This window comes from Pan troglodytes, chromosome 19, assembly GCF_028858775.2.
Source record: "Pan troglodytes isolate AG18354 chromosome 19, NHGRI_mPanTro3-v2.0_pri, whole genome shotgun sequence".
NCBI lineage: Eukaryota > Metazoa > Chordata > Mammalia > Primates > Hominidae > Pan > Pan troglodytes.
In genome coordinates this window covers 52,994,031-53,015,979 of record NC_072417.2, presented here as the reverse complement: position 1 = coordinate 53,015,979, position 21,949 = coordinate 52,994,031, and the positions used below count along the sequence as shown (strand labels likewise).

Sequence of the window (21,949 nt, the reverse complement as noted above, 5' to 3'; positions counted from 1 at the left end):
GACTTTACTCTTCAAAAGATTTAAGGTCATAAAGGTCAAAGAAAAACTGAGGAACTGTTCCAGACTGAAAGAGTCATGACAACTAAATGAAATTCATGGACCTGAATGGGATCCTTCTGCTACAAAGAACATTATAGACAATTAAGAAAACTTGAAAAGAAACTGAGAATGAAATGATCAAGTGTATTGATGTTAACTTTCTGATTATGAAGTAGTTATATAAAATGTCCTGACTTGTGGGAATACCCACATACCAGATGTGATGGCATAATGTCAGCAATTTACTCTCAAATGGCCCACAGGGGGCAAGCTGTTTTTCCTAAAATGTGGAAATTTTCTCCAATTTTAAGACTGTTTCCCAAAAGTTAATCTAATAAAGAAATGAAACAATAAATAAAAAAGCAAAAAGCCTTAGGCAAACCTTATTTTTCCACAAGGAAAGATGTAAATAAATCAGTGCTTAAAATTAAAATTATCTAAGTTTGACTGCACTATAACAATTGTAATACATCCAAACATTGACAATGACCACAGTACCAGTATACCAAAATGATGTCTATCTAAACTTAAATCTATCACTATGTATAAAGATAAAATTATAAAATACAAACAAGCCATCAATTGGCTCCACTAAATTATTAATGGCAACTTGATTATTTGGCTGTTTAAACAGCTAACATTTGGGCAGTTCGAGTATGTAAAACTCAGTAATACTGGTTTTCATTTGCAAAATCCACTTAAAAGTTAGCTGAAGAGGCCAAGAAACATTATTTAAAATACTATATAAATTTTCATCAGACATGTATAATATAGAATATTTCCCTTTAGTAAAAATGTTCACATCATATATTTAATGGGAAACAAAATATCATGTGAATAGCCCAAATAAAATTGCCTTATCTTTCAGAGTATGTATTTTCTTCTTAAAATCTGTGCATATTCTTTTGTTACTTCCAAAACTGGATCTTGATTCAGATTTTCCTTGTGTGTAAATCCTAGAGGAGAAGCTATATAGGATCCAGGTTCATATTTAGTAGCAGCTGAAAAAAAAAAGCAAGAATATTATTATTATTATTATTATTATTATTATTGTTATTATTTTAAGATAGGGTCTCACTCTTTTACCTATGCTGGAGTGCCGTGGTGTGATCACAGGTCACTGCAGTCTCATCCTCCCAGGCTTAAGCAATTCTCCTGCCTCAGCCCCAAGTACTTGGAACTGCAGGCATGAGCCACTGTGCCTGGCAAGCTTTTGTATTTTTTATAGGGGCAGGGTTTCGTCATGTTGGCACAGGCTGCTCTCAAACTCCTGGGCTCCAGTGATCTGCCTGCCTCAGGCTCCCAAAGTGCTGGGACTACAAGTGTGAGCCAACATGCCTGGCCAAAGAATTATATTCTATATATTTCATAGTTAACTAAGTGCAAATCAGTAAAAAAGAGTTGAGAGCTTTTTCAGTGTTAACAAGAATGAAACGTATGTATGACTACAATGCTAACTTCTTATTAGATAAGAATCTGCCCATAGTTGCACACTAAATTAATGATCACTGTGGTTGTGTATCACAGCTTCTGGTTTTCTCATTCTTCATTCATTTATTCAACAACCACATGCTAAGGTACTAGACTATGCCCTGGAGTTACAAGATGAAGATGATACAGTCCACCCCTCAGCAATCATATGCTATAACCTGAAAAAGCAGACAAATAGGCAATTTCCATACCAAGTCATAGATACCCTGACAGGTATAAAACAGGGCACTATTGGAATGCAAGAGGGACACCTATCCCAGTTTTGTCTCGATATTGTAGGCTTTTCGGTGGAGGCATGGTTAGTGGATACCTGAAGGATGAGAAAAAAAGGTTGGCAGATAGAGCAAAGAAGCAAGTGCAAAGAGCTGGAGGAGAAGGACGAGCACTGTGGAATTCTGTGCAGTCCAGTTTGGCTGGATCCTAGAGCAAAGGGGCAGAGTAAAGTAAGTGGTGAGAGATAAGCCTGAGTAACTTGACAAGAACCAAATGAATGTGGGTGTTTATATTACATGTTAAGGAATTTGGAACTTTTTCTGAGGGCAAAAGTAAACCAATGACACTGTAAATGACTGGAGATTTAAAGTGTTACCTCTCAAGCGACTGCTTTATAAACTGTAACTGCTTGAATAGGTTACTAGATGAGACTGGGATGTTTTGGCCTTAAAAATCACTACCATAACCCTGAGAAGTTGATGATGCCTCTGTTTTCTGAGAACCGTTTCTGTGTGCTGGCTGACAATTCCATAGGGATGGCAGAAGTGAAGAGTAGAGCCAGACTTCTTGAGCTATTTTTTTCAAGCTATGGAACGTGATGAATTCATGAGGCATAAGTATGCTCTTCATTATACATGTTCAAGTTTTCACATCTTTCATTAGATGTATATGAAAAAATATTTAATGTAGTATCTACTAGCCCAAGAACGGAAAGGGATGTCGTTTGCAGTTTATTTCAGATATATATTACTTAATCAATTTAATTCATAAATTTTGGTAACATACCTGCTACTTCTGCAGTTAGATCATTTTGCAACTTCTGCTGCATCTGAAATAAGTCAAATATTATTTATAACGTTTAAGAAGAGACATTATCATGGTAAGGAGCATTAATTACAAAATGCGGCCTTTAAATAATACTTTTACAGACTAGACCTAACTTGAAGTTGCTTAAATTAAAAATATCATATAAATTCCTACCTATTTTAAGTTTAGATAATGGAGAACATATATGTGTTATGCTGTTTAGATTAATCTCACAAAAGTACAATTAATATTGGTCTGTTGGATCTATGTCGTTTCAAAAGTGTGATGTTTTCCCTTATTAGTACAGAGGTTACACAATTCAAGTCGTATTCTGCAATGAATGCATTACTTTCCCATTCTTATCAAAACTCTGCCCTTTATCAAGGTCTAACCAGTTTTTCACTTTAATGAATAGTTCCTTACAATGAACTCTCCATTCTCCACTTTTAGAAAATAATAATTTCAAAGTATGTTCTTTGCTATTAATTCAGCACAGAATCTTTAATACATACTTGAAGAAAGCAGTATTGTTGTGATGCCATGTGAAAGTTCCACTGGCAAAAGATTAAAAATATTATGCTATTATGATTAACATTTCTTCATTCATACAGACACAAAGATTTCAGAAAATGTACATAAAAACAAGGATAAATACAGGTTAGAGCCAGTTTTCAATCTTAGTTTCTCTGATTCATGAGTGTCTAGAATTAAAAACTAGGAAAACAATTTAGAGTTATTTAACTGCAACTTTGATTTCTTTTCAGAAATTAGTACCCATTTTTTAAGCATCTGACAAGTTATAGTTAGCTACTTAATTATGAAAGGTGTGGGAATATTTCAAACTTATTGCCAGTGTCCCTATCTAGAGTGCTGTTATTTAATTTTTTTTTAGAATAGGTATTCTCTCACTAAATGCCTAGAACAGGGTCTGAGATAGTTTGTGGTGATAAAGATAATGATATCTAATGCCTTTACAAATTTTAGGTGTCAAGTCAATTTTTTTGTTTTACTAACAGGTTTACCAATATTTTGAGACTCCTTTCCATAACATTTCTGTGACAAAAACATTATAGATAGGCTTTATAGAGTAGGTAACATGACAACAGCATTACCATCCAGGCCTTATAAAAGTAATAATTCAAGAAATGATCCTTTTCAAGCTATGTCCCACAGAAATCTAAGGTTCCACAGAGGATGCTGAAGGATTAAGGGATAAGAAAGTCACAGCTTCAGAGCACTGATCCTTCCTTTAGTCAGGCAGCACTACTTCTGTTTTCTATAATGTGGTTTTATGCAATTTAAAAAAGTTCCATTCTTAAAGAAAAAAGAGATTTACTTAAACGTATGAATGTCACTGATTTAGTCAAAGTCCTTAATTTTACATAAGAAACAAAACAGGCTCAGAGAGACTGCAGCTTGCCTGAGGTCACAAAACCAATTAGTTACAAGGTAGGAGTGGGCTTCAGATCTTTCACTGAGCCTGGAGTTATTCTATGCCAGCACCTTCCTTCATATTCAGAAAAGAAATACAGATTTTTAAAAATAACTCAGGCTGGGCGCGGTGGCTCACACCTGTAATCCCAGCACTTTGGGAGGCCGAGGCGGGAGGATCACAAGGTCAGAAGATCAAGACCATCCTGGCTAACACAATGAAACCCCGTTTCTACTAAAAATACACAAAATTAGCCGGGCATGGTGGTGGGCGCCTGTAGTCCCTGCTACTCAGGAGGCTGAGGCAGGAGAATGGCGTGAACCCAGGAGGCGGAGCTTGCAGTGAGCCGAGATCGTGCCACTGCACTCCAGCCTGGGTGACAGAGTCAGACTCCGCATCAAAAATAATAATACTAATAATAAAAATAAAAAAATAACTCAGACAGTCTGTGTGTGGTGGCTCACGCCTGTAATCTCAGCACTTTGAGAGGCCGAATTGGGTGGATCACAAGGTTAGGAGTTCAAGACCAGCCTGGACAATATGGTGAAACCCCGTCTCTACTAAAAATATAAAAATTAGCCAGGCGTGGTGGTGTGCACCTGTAGTCCCAGCTACTCAGGAGGCTGAGGCAGGAGAATCGCTTGAACCCAGCAGGCAGAGGTTGCAGTGAGCAGAGATCACGCCACTGCACTCCAGCCTGGGAGACAGAGTGAGACTCTGCCTCAAAAACACCACAACAACAAAAAAGAGAAAATGCATCTATAAACTGTCATGATGCTCTGTAATGTTTAAGCATGAGACAAAAAATAGTAGCTCTCCAAATTGTAAGTTATGAATCAAATTTAAAGAACAATTAATATCATAACTTCTGGCTAGTACCAGTCAAGACACTCAATTTATAAAGAACCCATTTTTCAAACCGCAGAACAGAAAACTTGAAGGAGGAAATCTTTAGTTGAACCAAGCAAGCAGAAATTAAGAAAACTGTTCCTTAAAAGAACTATTCATTCTCCTCCAAATAAGACGTGGTTTAGGAAAATCAATCAAGTCAATTACCCATGTTGTGAGTTATTTATAGAAAAACTGAAAACACAAAACAGATTTCTCTTTACCATCTACCATACGTCTGTCCAACTTCTCATCATTAATTTGTACATACAAAGACATGGGATTAATTTCAATTATCACTTAAATCCAGCCATAAATGATAGGAGAACCTTCATTTTCCTGGCCTCAGGTTTCAAATGAGGACTTAGACTCTCTCTACCTATAGCTTCCTCTTGAGAGGATATCAGATCTACCTAATGGGTGAATTTGGGCAAAGCACACAGTGTGCTTGCTTGGCTCAGAGTCTCTTTCAAAAGATGTGTCTTCCCACAGTGACATGAGTTCAGGTCTGCTGTCATCTCTGCAGTAAGCAGCATGCACCTGCGATGGGTGTCAAGCATTTGTTTTCTCCACTTAAAACTCTGTGGGTTAGTGCCTAATCTGGGATAAAATACTGTGGCTGCACATCTGAGCCACATCCTCCCATTAGTTATCATGAGTCTGCAATAGAGCTACTGTGTTGATGTCCATCTATCTAACTCCTGCGTTCTGAACTCAGAAGGGAAGGAGGAGCACCATTTGCTGCCTATCCACCACAGCCTGAACAAGAAAGATGACTGTATAACACTTACAGAAATAGTTTCTTCTTCCTTGACTTTTCTAATCTTACCATACATTCTTCACAACTACCTCCACTTTAAAGAGGGGAGGAGTTAGAAAAATTTTTTAAAGAAATATAGTGAAATCAGTACCAATGGCAAAGTCCAATAAATACAAAGTTCACTTTTCAGCAATAACTTATTGACAGGCTACTGCTAAATTATACTTGAGATTACAGGCTGGAAAATAAGGAGCCAATAAAACTATAAAAAGTACTTCTGATATATAGGACAAAGGATCCCAGGGTTAATCTAGAATGTGAAACCTATAAGTAAAAATCAGTAAAACATAGGCATAGCAATCTATTATCACTACAATGGTGTTAAGTGGCAAGGCTGTGTGGCAGGCCAGGTCTCACTAACGCAGGCCTCCATAACAACTGCTTTGGCACTGACTGAGTAGTTAAGTTAAACATTAAAAGCTGAAAGAGCCAGTGCCTTTATACAGGCTGGAATGTAACAAAAGCCCACCAAGAATCTTGCCTAGGCCTTCCCTGGGCCTTAAAGTGTGACAAAATAATGAAGGAATTCTTAATAGGACCTGTTTGGTATTAAACAAGTTTTATTGGGGATCTGAAGAAACTCCCCAGGCCTCCACAAATAAGTTTATTGGGGGTCTAATGGAACTCCCAAACCTCCATGATTTAGCAGGAGACAAGATAAGGGTAATCGCCCCAGCACCTGGACCCATTTAGATTAAATAAATTTACTGAAGCTCCAGAGGAAGGTCTGCAAGACTTAGATCTTAGTTATAGATTAAAAGAAGTTAATCACTTATGTCTATAGACGAATGCACACTTACATGTAGATATATAGCTTAGAAGGTATATAAGCTCTGGAAAACTTTGTAATTTTGAATCGGTGTGGTAATAATTTCCAGGCCTTCCTTGTAACCCTGTAACCGGCTGCAGAAAATAAAACCTCTCTTCCCAGTTCATCTGCATCTCATTACTGGACCATGATAAATAGCAGCCCGACTCTCAGTTTGGTCTGGGAACAGTCAGACTCTAGACTTCATATAATGGGGTGAGAGATGCAATAAATGCTAACTGTCATGAATGTAGAGAAAACTTGTTTCAACAACCAGTTATAATATATTATTTCTCTGGTGTGTGATTTCATACAAAATTATAACCATTTTTCTTGAGGTTAGAGAAAGTGCTGAGTACAATAGCACTTCACAGTAGGAATAGTCCAAAGTGTTAAAATCTTGCAAATAAAGGAGATGTATAAACAGATCCAATATTAGTGCTATTTTTAACATTTTGCTTTTGAAAATCGTAGCTAAAAATTTCTAAATATCCCGTTTTGTAATGCCCCACCCAGAAACCCGCCCCACCCAGAAACCCACCCCACCCCCTTTTTTTGTAAATCTCAGTTGAGATGGTATGTTACCTCCTCCTCCTTGTATTAGCTGATGTTTTCCTATAGGAAATACTGAAGTTCCTAGCAACTCTAGAAGGCACCTTCTTTCTGTAACTCTAAAAATTCTGTAGACAACAGCTGTATAAGAACTCTTCCAAGGTGTGATTATGGAGACATGCCTTTGTATCTTTTTTTTGTTTGTTTGTTTGTTTTTTGAGATGGAGTCTTGCTCTGTCACCTGGGCTGCAGTGCAGTGGCACAATCTCGGCTCACTACAACCTCTGCCTCCTGGGTTCAAGCGATTCTCCTGCCTCAGCCTCCCGAGTAGCTAGGATTATAGGCGCCCGCCACCACGCCAGGTTAATTTTTGTATTTTCAGCAGAGACAGGGTTTCACCATGTTGTCCAGGCTGGTCTCGAATTCCTGACCTCAAGTGACCCACTCGCCTCGGCCTCCCAAAGTGCTGGGATTACAGGTGTGAGCCTCTGCACCCAGCACTCATATCTTGATATAATCATGCTTTTAAATCTCTTTTAGTAAATCTAACAATGATTGGGCAAAAAATGCCCCACAAGGAAACTAGGTATGCTTTGGAACTACTACATTAACATTAACTTTAAAACAAACAAATTTTCTACTTATCTAGAAATACTAAAAAATGAACACCCCCTTCCCCACAAAACAGAAATTAAAAAAAAAGTTCCTCAAAAATCTTCCCTTGCATCACATCTGCTTTTATTTATTTTATTTATTTTTTTTCCCCCACCCATGAGATGGAGTCTTGCTCTGTCGCCCAGGTTGGAGTGCAGCAGCGCAATCTCAGCTCACTGCAACCTTTGCCTCCCAGGTTCAAGCAATTCTCCTGCCTCAGCCTCCCAAGTAACTGGGACTGCAGGCGCACACCATCATGCCCAGCTAATTTTTGTATTTTTATTAGGGACGGGGTTTCACCATGTTGGAGGTTGGTCTCGAACTCCTGACCTCAGGTGGTCCACCCACCTTGGCCTCCCAAAGTGCTGGGATTATAGGTTTGAGCTACAGTGCCCAGCCTACATCTGCTTTTTATACTCTCTCAGCACCATCTTGTAAAATGATACATTACCTTGTTTTTCTGGTAAGTATTGTGAAAGGAAAATATCTTGGGCCTCCAAAATCACTAAGCTAAAAGGAGAATTCAGGCTGGAAACTGCTTAGGGCAAACCTGCCTCCCATTCTATTCAAAGTTACCTCTCTGCTCACTAAGATAAATGCAGATCTGACTGTCTCCTTTGGAAAGGCTAATCAGAAACTCAAAAGAGTGCAACGGTTTGTCTCTCACCTATCTGTGACCTGGAAGCCCTCTCCCCGCTACCAGTCTTCCTCCCTTTGCTTCAAATTGTCCTGCCTTTCCAGAGTGAACCAATGTACTTCTTAAATATATTGATTGATGTCTCATGTCTCCCTAAAATGTATAAAACCAAGCTGTGCCCCAACCACCTTGGACACATGTCATCAGGACTTCCTGAGGCTGTGTCACGGATGTGTGTCCTCAACCTCGGCAAAATAAACTTTCTAAATTAATTGAGACTCGTCTCAAATTTTGGGGGTTCATAATACTAATGAGAACATTATATTTGCATCTTGCTTAACCATTGGCAGACGTATTTAACATTCATTTCCCATTAGTACCCAGTGGTACAATTTCGTGACTGAGGCATTTGGACGCTGATCATCTCATTTTTTTCAGAAAAATAAAACCTAAGCGAACAATATGATTAAAAATATCAGCTAGCTGGGCTCTTGTAATCTATGTATTAAAACAATCATTTAATGCAATCCCTTTTAAGCTATTTGGCCACAATGCTATCTAAGAAACCTTAGATTTGCTCTTCTATGATTTGTTAGGACACGAAATAGCCAGGTAAACACAACAAGGTTGAGGTTCATTCCATGTGGGCCTGCGCTACTTTTCTGTGCGCTAAGGAGATCATAAAAACATCAAAACTATAAGCCAATGTGCATCGATTGAAAATTTTAAAAACAACAATATACACAAAGAAAACTATTTATTTATTGTTGTTCAAACAAATGTTTTATGAATTTTGTAATTTTTTTAAGAGACAGAATCTTGCTATGTTGCCCAGATTGGAATGCTGCAGTGCCGTAGCTACTCACAGGAATAATCATTGCGCACTGCAGATTTGAACTCCTGGGTTCAAGTGATCTTCCTGCCTCAGCCTCAGGAGCAGCTGGGACTACAGGTGTGTGCCACTGTGCCCAGTTTTTGTAATTTTCCCTCAGTTGAAAAATGGACAAATGTTAGACAAATACCTTAATCTGGGTCAAGCATAGTTGAACTACGTTTTGTTTTTTTTTTCCTTACCAACTCTATAGTTGATACAGCTCGTCATTTTTGGATCCATTTTGAAATCCCCAGAAATAGACTCTTACTCTGAGGGAAACCACACGGTTGAACTAAAAGGTTCCTGTTACATGTCCAGGGGAGATGCCCATGTGCAGCTTTACATGGAATTTGGGGTATTAAGAATAGAACTGATTCTGTTTGGTCACATTTGCTATTGAAGGACTCTAGATACCATTGCCATCTTAGTCATCAATTACTAAAGTTATGGCCAGGCAGACAGACAAAACTTATGTGAGCTTTACTTTAAAAATTCAAATATTTATTTGATTTAACTATTTCAAAACCACTGTGCTATTGCATAGCAATAGACACATTTTACTAAAATTGGGATTAAAACACTATTAAGTGCAATAGCAATTACAGATGTACTCATGTAAGAAAATCACAAAACTTTTAACTTAAAGAACAGATTAATCAAGTGTTGCAGGTTTATATAACATATAAAAGTATTCACCTTGGGTCCTTTTAAATAATAAACATCCATGGGTGGTTAGTGTTTGGACACCAATCATTCACATATGATGACGGGTAGAAAACCTGAGATGATGCAGAAAAACTTTAAAAGTGACCCCAGGCACACTAAACCCATTAAAAGTGAACCCCAGACAAACTAAAATCAATTAGTAAGACAAAGCACATCAAAGTAAACCTTTGGTTAAAATCTAACTTAAATGCAGTTTTTAAAAAAATTTAAAATGTGTCAGTTTGGTTACATTTATTAAATAAAGTTAACAAAGGAGTAATCTCTTATGAATGAGAGCTCCAGAGACTTAAAAACAACTGTAAAATTTCTGTCTCCTCTCTTTATTAACACAGGTAATTATTACTTTTACTTACCATACACAAGACAATTAAGTAACTGAGTATTTTACCAAATAACATACAAGAATTATATCAGAAATCTGAACGCCAAAGGAAAAAAGATAGCTAACCTTCAACAAGTAGCTCTCCATGTCCTTAAGAGCAGACTTCTTTTTTCTTGGAATATGTTTTCTGTTGAGACCTTCACTATCATTAAGATTTCCAACGCAAGGTGACTCTAGGACTGGCCTTGTAGCATAAGCAGTGAATAGAGATCTGGATCTGGTCTGCTCTTTCTCCACAGTAAGTTGCGTACTGACCTCTGCTATCATCTCATTAGTTCTATGAAGATTGCAAAAGACAAATGCTTAGTATTTCATTTTTTCCTAAATGATTTCTAAATGACTTCGATTGTTCTAAAAGTTGCCATTAAGAGTAAATAGAATATACCATAAGCTGTGTTTTAACTCTGAAAATGTGTTAGAGCATGCCTACTGTATCCAATTGTAGTTTTAACATTGTTCTAAAGAAGTACATCTATTTCTAGAGGGATTTCTAACAAACAAGTAGTTCAAAGAGAGGGAGGGGACAGAAAAGACTATCAATGATGTATGGCTTCATAGTTAACACTTGTTGCCCATCTGGAATGACTCTACTTAAACGATTCTTAAGGATGCCATTAGAATTACTTGTATTCCAAGGGTAACTATGTGAAATGATGAAGATATTAATTTGCTTGACAAAATAACCATTTCACTGCGTATAAATATATCAAAACATCAAGTTGTACTCCTTAAATATATACAAGAAAAAAACTAAAAGTAAAAATAAAAGCTAGAAATACTTGTATTCAGTAAACAATACATGTTGTTAGAGATTGTCTAAAAAACTCTCTCTCAAAGACATTTTCAAACAATTGTTTTCACCACCCTTGTATATTTCACCCATTATCTGGAAAAAATTGAGCATTTGGCACTGAGGAATCATTCAAGGCGACTTTTCCTTGGGGAGAATAAGACTGCTGAAATCAAAGAGAACTAAAGCAGCATCGAGGACAATCAGCTCCTAACACTGCGGCCCATGTATCAGAGGTGGGGCGCGCCCTTTCTGTCTTCCATATACCCCCTCAGGCTGACCAAGGTGTTATTTTTTATCACTTAGTAAGTTATACTTCCCTTCAACCCTAGTTGATCATTCTCTGCTTCACAAGTGTGCCTTTATGTGGACTGGAAAAACTATACAGGACACTTCTTCTCAAGGCACCCTCTAATGATCACAATCAAGCAAAGTGAATTTACTGAATGCCAGAATGTGTCCAGAGTAGTCGTACTTGACCCTTTCGGTTTTCAGCTGTCGTCTTCCAGAAATTAATTAAATTCATTAATATTTTGAATTAAGGGAATACTGACAAGCAATTTTTATAATGGTATCACTGTCTAAATTATGAAGCTTCATAAATATTTAGCTGAAACCCTAATAGATCAGGTTAACTATATAAGAATATTAAGGGGTGGGGGGAAGCCACATAAAACCAAAAAACAGGAGAGACAGGAGCTGTCCTGGACTAAAGATTTTAAAGGTTACGTTCATTTACTATTTTCAGTTTTACTTAAAGGTTAAGTTCATTTACTATTTATAATTTACAATTTTCCAAAATTGTATGATCTAGTTAGCTTTCACTTCCCACAAATCTCATGAACCTGTCTCACTAAAAGTCATGCTTTTGAAGGCAAATTAATGAGCTTAACTTATTTTCTATGATTCTGCATATTGACTTACCTAATGAGTTCATTTGACAAGGATTCTCTAACTTTTACTTCTTCTAGGTAGAGTTCCTTGTATCTTTCCAATTCGGTTTTATTAAAGTCGGCTTGCGAAGTTTTTATTCTGGAGATTTCAGATTCCAGATCTTTGATTGTGAGTTCCATCTGAGTTTTTATTGAAGTAGTATTATCCTCCCTTAACTGTGCTAACTGTTCATGAGATACTGCTGCTTGTTTCTAAAATAAATTAAAAGGGAACATTTTAAAAGTAATTATAACCTGAATAATTACTGCATATTTGTTTCCTTTTGTTTGGAGTCAGTGATTCAGAGAACAATTTTAAGTATGTGATTCAGAGAACAATTTTAAGAAATATGTGAAGAAAGAAAGAAGCTCAAGCTTAACATATTTATCACCAGTACCAACTGAATTAATAACTGAATCTGAATTGTTGAACAATTCTCCAAAGAATGACAGAACCAAGTTAAAATTTTAAAAGTGGAACAACGTAACTTAAAAGCAGTTCAAGAGTATGGTATAATTTCTAAATCACAAATTTTCTTTACTTTTTCTATTAGTCTTGTTTTATGCCAACTGGCTTTAGTAATTAAATGATTCTCTAGTGAGAATTATTCTTATGGAAGATCAATTTAGTTATAAGAATGATGGAAACAAAAATATTTAAATGGAGAAACAAATACCACCTTCCTTCTAGAAGTCTACCAAACAAATTGCTGTAAGGAAAGTAGAGAAAACATGTACAATGTATATATCCAAAATAAAATTTGCAGCGAAATGAATGAAAGCACATTACAGATAAATAAACCAACCTGCAAGGTGAGAATGGCTTCGTTTAATTTTTCTTGTATCTCCTTCCTTGCTCTTTCTTCAATCAACAGTTTATGCCATTCAGCTTCACCACGTTCTAACATATTTCTTTCCATATAACTTTTGAGGTTTACTACGTCTTGTTTCAGCTGCTTCTTATTCTTCTGTAGTGTTTCACATTGCTTTTGTATTGCTTTCATAGAGAATAATGTCTGTTGAAGTTGAAGAACTTCATTCTCTGCATCCAGATGTAGACATCGTGAAGGAACAGTTTCCTGTGCTTCTGTAAGGTCAATCTGCATGAGTAAAACAATATAGTTTGGTAATGAAGAAGGCAGACTGAGAATGGTCTAACAAAAAACTAATAATTTTTTTTTTTTTTTTTTTTTTTTTGAGATGGAGTCTCGCTCTGTCACCCAGGCTGGAGTACAGTGACGGGATCTCGGCTCACTACAAGCTCTGCCTCCCGGGTTCAGGCCATTCTCCCGCGTAGCTGGAGTAGCTGGGACTACAGGCGCCCACCACCACCCCTGGCTAAATTTTTTTTAATTTATTTTTTATTTTTAGTAGATGGGGTTTCACCGTGTTAGCCAGGATGGTCTCGATCTCCTGACCTCATGATCCACTCGCCTCGGCCTCCCAAAGTGCTGAGATTACAGACGTGAGCCACTGCGCCCAGCCAAAACTAATAATTTTTGAAATAAATTCAGTTGCAATAAAATGTTACCTATACTGTTGTAGATTCATAAAATACAGACCCTTGGATTACTCAGAAAATTAAAAACAAAGTTAAAACCATCAGAATTCACAAAAATACATCCTTTACTTTCATCATCTTTGCCACACAACATTTGGACTTGATCTTAGACTTCTGTTTTCCTATGACTGTTTCATGGCTTTCCTCCTTAAAATGGCTCTAAGTTACCCCTTTAGCACAAAGTCTCTTATTCCTTTAACCCACTATCATTCTCCATAATTTGCAGAGAAGTTTTAGGGGCATCATATTGAATTATTTGGGCCTGAGTCAATAAATGGCTCCCATAATAAGACTCTGAAAATAAGACTCTAATTAATACATTTTGAAAAAAAAAAAAAAGGATTCCAATACCATAAGCCTTTTGCTGAACTGCAAATGTCTTAACGCTAATTTGAGTTACATTTCAAAGAGTAATGATACTTGGAGTTAAGAAGCAATCACATCTCCCAGTATAAAAGTTCAGTGGCATGATCCATACCATTTTTCTGAAGAAAAATGCCTTAATTCAGTAGCACAATCTTGTAATTCATTGTTACTTTACACAAAATAAGGGAGCACATTAAAGAATGACAACAAAAAATTGCACTGAAATTTCAGTGGTGCTGAGTTGGAAATAACTGCTTTCCTTTAGAGGAAATAATTATGATTGTTTTTTATTTTATAAAGGTAAGTGAAGTGGTGGTTTTAAAACATCTACAAATTGCTTGCCACTTCTCCCATGACATTCCCTCTCCTGAATACAAGCTGGCATTGACAACCGGTTTCTCCGGAACACAATGTGGCAGAACTGCTATGTGACTTCTAAAGTTGGTTACAAAAAGTCACACAGCTTCTACCTGACTCTCTCTCTCTAGGGACGCTTGTCCTTAAAATGCAGCCAACATGCCGTGAGAAAGCCCAAACCACACCGTGAATCCTCATGTAGGTAGGTGTTCGAGCTGACTTCCCTACCTAACGTCCCAGCCAAAAGTCAGCTTCGAATGCCGCACAGGTAAATAAACAAGCCTTTAGATGATTCTAGTCCCCAGCTTTAAGTCACCTCAGCTGATGCCAAGTAAAGAAAAAGTGAGTTGGCCCCACTGAGCCTTGCCTAAAACTGCAGATTGTGAACAAAATAGATGTTGTTTTGAGACACTGCATTTTCTTATATACCAAGAAATAACTGATACAGATATTGACACTACATATAGATTGCACAACAACAACACAACAAAAACTACTAAAACATGTAGGATTACCATTGGACCAGGAGCTAATCAGAAGCTGAAAGGACCTACAGAAGAATAAGCACAAAAACAAGAAGAGTTTTAAAGAGACTGTTAGTGGAAGCCTGATGGTCCTCGAAGAAGCTGGTAGGAAGGGCTTCAAGGATAGTGAAGAAAACGATACGGGAACCTGAAGGAAAGGGCACTGTTACTACACAGCCGCTGAAAGTAAAACCAATGCAAGAGATAAGCTAAAGAAAGACTACTACATATAAAAGAACCAGGACTTTCTAGGTTCAGTATCCTTTTTATAGCCTCTCCACATGTCAGATTCCCAAATATAGACAGTCCTTGCCTTAGCATGGTTCGACTCACCATTTTCTGACTTTTTATAATACTGTGAAAATGATACGTGTTGAGTAATGAAATGATATGTGTAAGCCTTTTGGCTTACAGGGGTGGTTACATCAGGATAAAGTCACTGTAAATGGAAATTATCGTAAATGGAAAACCCACCCATAACTTCTGATATTTGCAATTTATGATGGCCTATAAATTGCAAATTCAGACATAACAAATGCAAATGCCATCCAGACATAAACCCATCCTAATCTGAGGAGCATCTGTATTGCTGAGATAAATGGCCTCTAAGATAAGATCAAATCCAGGGTGCTGCCAGGAGAAAGTCTGAAGGTGAAGCCAAGACTGTCAGTGTAAGGCCCTATTTTAAGACCTTAGAAGATTTAAGGTGGTGCCTCAAACTCCCTTAAAGATCTTAAGGGTATAAGCATCTGAAGGCACTGTCCTACTACACAGAACAGTGTGCTTCCTTCACAGGAAGCACAAGGTGAAGTGCTTATCTCAAAGAGATTGGGACAAGTGGTTTTTCCAATGACAAGAACTCAAGTAAAATTCACAAGAGACTCTAAGAGAATTATAGTAACAATAGCACTGCTTGCTAGCTTGGCTTAAAAGACAACAAGACAGTAAAAATGAAAAGAGGCCTTAGGACCTAAGAGCTTCTACAGGGAGGAAGCTGGCTGAAGAAACTACTTAGCTGAAAACACAGGTCATTGCTTATGAAAAGGATACAACAAAGAGCCAAGAAGGTACCACAAAAAGCCACAGAGGATGGTTCCCATGAAGTCCAAATCAAGTAAGTGGAAGCACACATCAGGCTGTATTTCAGAATTTCTATGGTCTAATATTCCCTTTGTGACTCCCATTTTCTCTCTGTTCAATAGGAGGGTCTCTGGCAGTTTAGGAGAATGCTGGGTGGGTGAGTGGTAGACAAGTTGTCCCTTTAGTTCTTACGTCTTTGTGTTGACAAGAAATGCACTCAAGGGGTTATACCGCAGAAACCACAACCCAGGGTGCATCCCTACCGGCTGTGATAAAGATGGTAGGATGTTGCACTTCAAGCCTGAGCTTGCTGCCATATTAAATGAAACTTGTGTGTGTGTGGTGGGAGGTTAGGATCTTGCACTTTAAGCCTGAGTCTGCTGCCATATTAAATAAAACCTGTGTGTGGGGTGAGAGGTAATAATTAGAAATTAGTGTGTTTTTCAAGTGGTAGAAATCTTTTAAATTATAGTTATAGGGTCAATTGTGCAGGTTTTAAAACATGTCTATACATTCCTTAATATGCACAGCATAGACAGAGACATCATCGAGATGGCTGACTGGGAATACCCAGCACTCACCTCTTTCAAAAAGAAAAACCAAAACAGCAAGTAGGTAACCACACCTTGAGGAAAACATCAAAGAGAGTATACTGGAATTCAGCAGGAAATTGATAGGGATCCTCTGATGACAGAAGGAAAGGGAACTGAGGTAGCCAGCCCAGCCAGGATCATCTCAAAACCAGGACCGATTCCCCCAAATCCCTAGCCCCACAGCACCATATACCTGTGGAAATAGGTGGTCACCTAATAGCCCACCAGGGAAACTACTCTAGGTCAAAGGGATCCTAAGTGTGTGCTGTCTAGAGCCTAGGAGCCACCTGACTGACACCACTGCCACCACCAGCAGCCCTATCCCCTTCAGGGGCAGTGCTGTGCATACCTGTACATATCTTTAGGAGGCCGGAGGACTGGCCCACTCAAGTGTACCATGCAGGAGCCTGAGAACAAGCCTGTCAAACCCACCAGGGGTGGCGCCCATGTGAGCCATATGAGAGCCTGAAGACAAGGCCACTTTGCTTGCTGCTGCTATTGTTGCTATCAGTGCTCACATACACTGTCCAGGACCCTGAGGAGCAGCCCACCCCACCCAGGCCTCTGTGCCTTTACCCAGGCCCCGTCTACCACTAATACCAAGGAGAGTCCTACTGCCCCACCGGCACCTGCACGTGGCATCCAGGAGCATAAAGACAGGGCTGCCTCACCAGCCACTGGCAAAGGCTCCTGCACGTGTCTTCAGTTAACCTGTGGACAAGCCTGCTCCACACACTGCCTTAGGTACCCACCTAAATGTTCCTCATAGGGGGCCAGAGAAATGCCCACGCAGCCTGCTTTCACCACCACCAGTGCCCATGCATGCTACCAAGGGATCGAAGGTCCAGCCCCCAGCTGCTACTGTCATCTCCAGTGCCACAAGTGTCACCAAGGTCCTTTGGCCTGGCCTGCTATTGCCACCTCTGATCCCAGCACACACCACCTGGAGGCCCAAGGGCCAGCCTACTCAGGTAACCCACTGCCACCAAAAACTGGGAAGCATGGCCTGGTGCTGCCAATCACACATACATCCTTGTGTATGCCATCAATGTGCCTGAGGACTGGCCTGCTGTCCTCCCCATCACCATCAAGGCCTCACCACAGCATCCCCTGCTACTAACAACCACACCGTAAGCCACTGAGGAACCTACAGACGCTGATGTTGATTACAGCAGAAGAAAGCATAAGTATATGGAGACCACACCAATGCACCCACCCATCATCAATGCCAGAGCACCATATTCAACCAACAACATAGATACATCTACAGAAAAAAGTCAACCCCTAAAACTAGATGAAGTGACTGTTACACCAGCTGCACAGTTATCAACATTAAGGACACAAGAAGTATGAAAAATCAAAGAAACATGACACCTCCAAAGGAACAGAGTAATTCTCCAGTAACAGATCCCAAAGAAAACAAAACCTATAAAATTCAAAATAATGATCTTAAGGAAACATAGTGAGATACACAATAATACAAAGGAATCAGGAAAGATTCCTGATAGGAAAGATAGGTAATACAAATGAATCAGGAAAACAATTTATGATCTAAATAAGAAATTCAACAATGAAAAAGATAGCATTAAAAGGAACCAAACAGAAATCCTGGAACTGAGAATTCAATACATAAAATAAAAACAACTGAGAATGTTGGCAATAGACTGGATCAAGGAGAAGAATGAATTTCTGAACTTGAAGAGAGGTCTTTATATGAGGCCAGGCAAACAAAAAGCAAAAAGAAAAAAAAGAAAATAAAAAGAATGAAGACAGTGTATGTGATATATGGGCCATCATGAGCCAAAAGTTTTTTGGATATTGGGAGTTGCAGAAATAGAAGAGATGGGAAAAGGCACAGAAAACCTATCTAATGAAATAATAGCTGAAAAACTACCAAGTCTTGTGAGAGATGTAAATATCTGGATACAGATGTCTCAAAGATCCCCAAAGAAATACAATAAAAAATGTCTTCTCTGCGGCACATCAGAGTCAAATGTCAAAAGTCAAAGACAAAGAGCAAGAGAAAAACACCAAGTCACATACAAGGGAATCCATATCAAATAGCATATTTGTCAGCAGAAACCTTAGAGGATAGGAGAGAATGACATGATATATTTAATATGCGGGAAGAAAAAGACTGCCTGTCAAGAATATTATACCTAGCAAAGCTATCCTTTAAAACTGAAAAAGAGGGGCCAGGTGCAGTGGTTCATCCCTGTAATCCTAGCACTTTGGGAGGCCAAGGTGGGGGGATTGCTTGAGCTCAGGAGTTCAAGACCAGCCTGGGCAATTTGGCAAAACCCTGTCTCTACAAAAAATATACAAAACTAGCCAGGCATGGTGGCTCATGCCTGTAGTCCCAGCTACTCAGGAGGCTGAGGCACAAGAATTGCTTGAACCTGGGAGGCAGAGGTTGCAGTAAGCTGAGATCATGCCACTGAACTCCAGCCAGGGCAACAGAGTGAGACTCTGTCTCCAATAAATAAATAAATAAAACTGAAAAAGAAATAACGTCTCAGACAAGCAAAACCTGAAGGAATGCATCACCACTAGACTGATCCTACAAGAAATGCTTACAGGAGTCCTCAATCTGGAAGCAAAAACACAATGTCTACCACCATGAAAATCAAAAAACTGTAAGACTCACTGGTAGAGCAGGTACAGAACTGAAAAACAGAAAGGAATCAAACATTATCACTACAGAAAACCAGCAAATTGTAGAGGTAAACAATAAAAGAGGAAGATAGGAACAAATGATAGACAAAACAATCACTAAACAATTAATAAAATGAAAGGAGTAAGTCCTCACCTATCATAAAAACTTTGAATATACATGATTTAAATTCCCCAATTAAAGATATAGATAGAATGAATGGATTACAAAAAAAGACCAAATAATATGCTGCCTAGAAGAAACTCACTTTACTTGTAAAGACACATAGACTGCAAATAAAAGGATGGAAGGATATTCCATGCAAATGGAAACCAAAAGCACACAGGAGTAGCTATATTTATATCAGACAAAATAGATCTTAAGTAAAAAAAAAATAAATAAAAGAGAAAAAGAAGGTCATTATATAATAATAACAGGATCAATTCAGCAAGAGGATACAACAGTCATAAAGGTACATATACTCAATACCTGAGCACACAGATATATAAGGCAAACATCACTGAAACTAAAGAGACAGATAGCCTCCAGTACAATAATAGATGGGGACTCCATAGTCTGACTTTCAGCATTGAAGGGATCATCTAAACAGAAAATCAACAAAGAAACATCGAAATGAACCTGCACTATAGACCACATGGACCTAGCAGACACTTACAGAACATTGTATTAAGAAGCTGCAGAATACACATTCTTCTCATTAGCACATAGAACATTCTCCAGAACAGACCATATATTGAGTTTAAAAGCTCATATCAAATATCTTCTCAAACCACAATGGAATAAAAATGGAAATCAGTAACGACAAAAACTTTGTAAACTGAACAAATGCATGGAAATTAAACAGCATGCTCCTGAATGAACAACTGGGCCAATCAATAAATTAAGAAAAAAAATTTTTAATATCTTGAAACAAATGAAAATGGGGAAAAAAATCAATCCCTATAGAAAGTGACAAAAGAAGCACTAAGAGGGCAATTTATAGCAATTAACAGCTACATCCAAAAACGAGAAAGACTTCAAATAAACAACCTAACAATACACCTGAAGAAACCAAAAAAGCAAGAACAGACCCAAAACTCAAATGTAGTAGAAGGAAAGAAATGATAAAGGCAGGGCAGAACTGAATGAGGTAGACTAATAAAGCAAAACTGCAAACTATATTAAACAAGAAAAAAGAGAAAACTCAAGTAAATAAAGAGGGAAGCATAAAAGGAGATAGCAAAGAAATACATGGAGTCATGAGAGACTATTATGAACAACTATATGCCAACAAACTGGAAATGTATGGAAAATGGATACATTCCTGGAAGTGCATAACCAGCAAGAATGAACCAAGAAGAAAAGGAAACCTGGACAGACCAATAACGGTAATGTAATTGAATCAGTAATAAAGTTTACCAACAAAGAAAGGTCTAAAACTGGGTAAGTTACTCTGAATTCTACTAAACTTTTAAGGAAAAACTAACACCAATTTTTCATAAATTATTCCAAAATCTTCCTAGTTTATTCTAAAGGTCAGTATTACTCTAAGGCCAAACCCAGACAAAGACACAACAACAAAAGAAAACTACATGCCAGTATCCCTGAAGGATGCAGATACAAAAATTGTCAGAGAAATAAAGGGGATCCAGATTGGAAAACAGAAAGTCAAATTGTCTCCCTGTGCACATGACCTGATCTCATATACAGAAAAACATAAACACGCCACCAAAAAAGCCTGTTAGAACTAAAGAATTCAGCAAAGGTGCAGGCCACAAAATCAGCATACAAAAATAATGCCAATAGCATGTGTAACATTTCTATACACTAATAATCAACTAGCATAGAAAGACATCAAGAAGGCCGTCCCACTATTCTAGCTACAAAATAATAAAATGGCTCAGAATAAAGTTAACCAGAGAGATTTTGTAAAGAGCTTTATAAAAAAAAAAAAAACAAACTACAAAACACCGACAAAAGAAATTGTAGAGGACACAAACATGGAAAGATATTGCATGCTCACGGACTGGAAGAATATTGGTTAAATGACCTTATTACTGAAAGCAGTCTACAGACTGAACGCAAGCTCTATTAAATACCAATTTTGATGTTTTTAGGGGAAGACAAGATGCTCACCACATGCAGCCAGGAGATGCCTCTCTGTGAGAGAGAAACCAAACTATCAAGTAAATTATCACACTTGGAGTAGGTCTTTGGAGAGAAAACACTGAAATTTGATAGGTAATGCAGGCATCAAGGCTGAAGAGGAATAAATCTGGGAAGCCTGCACAGAGTCACCAAGCACTAGGATTACCTCCCAATCCAGAAACAAAGGAAGGGGTGGGTGAAGGAACTGTGCAGCACCACACTCCCACCAACGAACTCTGGGATACTAGCTCCCAGAGATCCCTGGACCCACACAGACATCTGAACTGGCAAGAGGAACTGGCTGGCGAATAGGCAGAGGCAGAGCTCAAACCCGCATACAGCCCAGAAGGTTTTGCACCTGGTACAGCTGCAGCAAAACATGACCATAGGCACCCATCCCCCAAGGCTCTCCATCTTGCTCTAAGTGACGCTAGCTCCTGCTTACTGCCAGGCCAGAAGACAGCAGGGCTGCATTTACCATGGGACTGCAGCATATCTGCTCTGTGTACCTTCTTGTCCACCAGCCCCTCCCAAGGCCCCTGCCTAGCTACTCACGCAAGGGTAAGCACACAGCACAGCCTCCACTGCCCCATCTGAGTGCTTTGCCGGAGGCCTGGGAGCA

The 21,949-nt window shown here is 38.4% G+C and overlaps 1 protein-coding gene across 7 annotated transcripts in view; it reads right to left on the bottom strand.

Annotated features, from left to right (window-relative positions):
• Window positions 1-163: 163 nt before the first annotated feature.
• LOC107968995 (coiled-coil domain-containing protein 144A) overlaps window positions 164-21,949 on the bottom strand; it is a 93,721-nt gene continuing 71,935 nt past the window's right edge. For 3 of the 7 annotated variants that reach the window (XM_054670402.2, XM_054670408.2, XM_054670404.2), the window contains 6 exons: window positions 12,852-13,145; window positions 12,038-12,258; window positions 10,390-10,600; window positions 2,530-2,572; window positions 1,841-1,950; window positions 832-1,040 (listed from right to left, as the gene is read on the bottom strand). In XM_054670402.2, the coding sequence (XP_054526377.1) occupies window positions 1,008-1,040; window positions 1,841-1,950; window positions 2,530-2,572; window positions 10,390-10,600; window positions 12,038-12,258; window positions 12,852-13,145 (912 nt within the window). In that variant the 3' untranslated portion in view covers window positions 832-1,007. Of the gene's footprint in view, window positions 1,041-1,840; window positions 1,951-2,529; window positions 2,573-9,881; window positions 9,995-10,389; window positions 10,601-12,037; window positions 12,259-12,851; window positions 13,146-21,949 lie in introns of those variants that run through there. The other 4 variants (XM_054670405.2, XM_054670409.2, XM_054670406.2 and 1 more) reach the window with 2 other exon arrangements.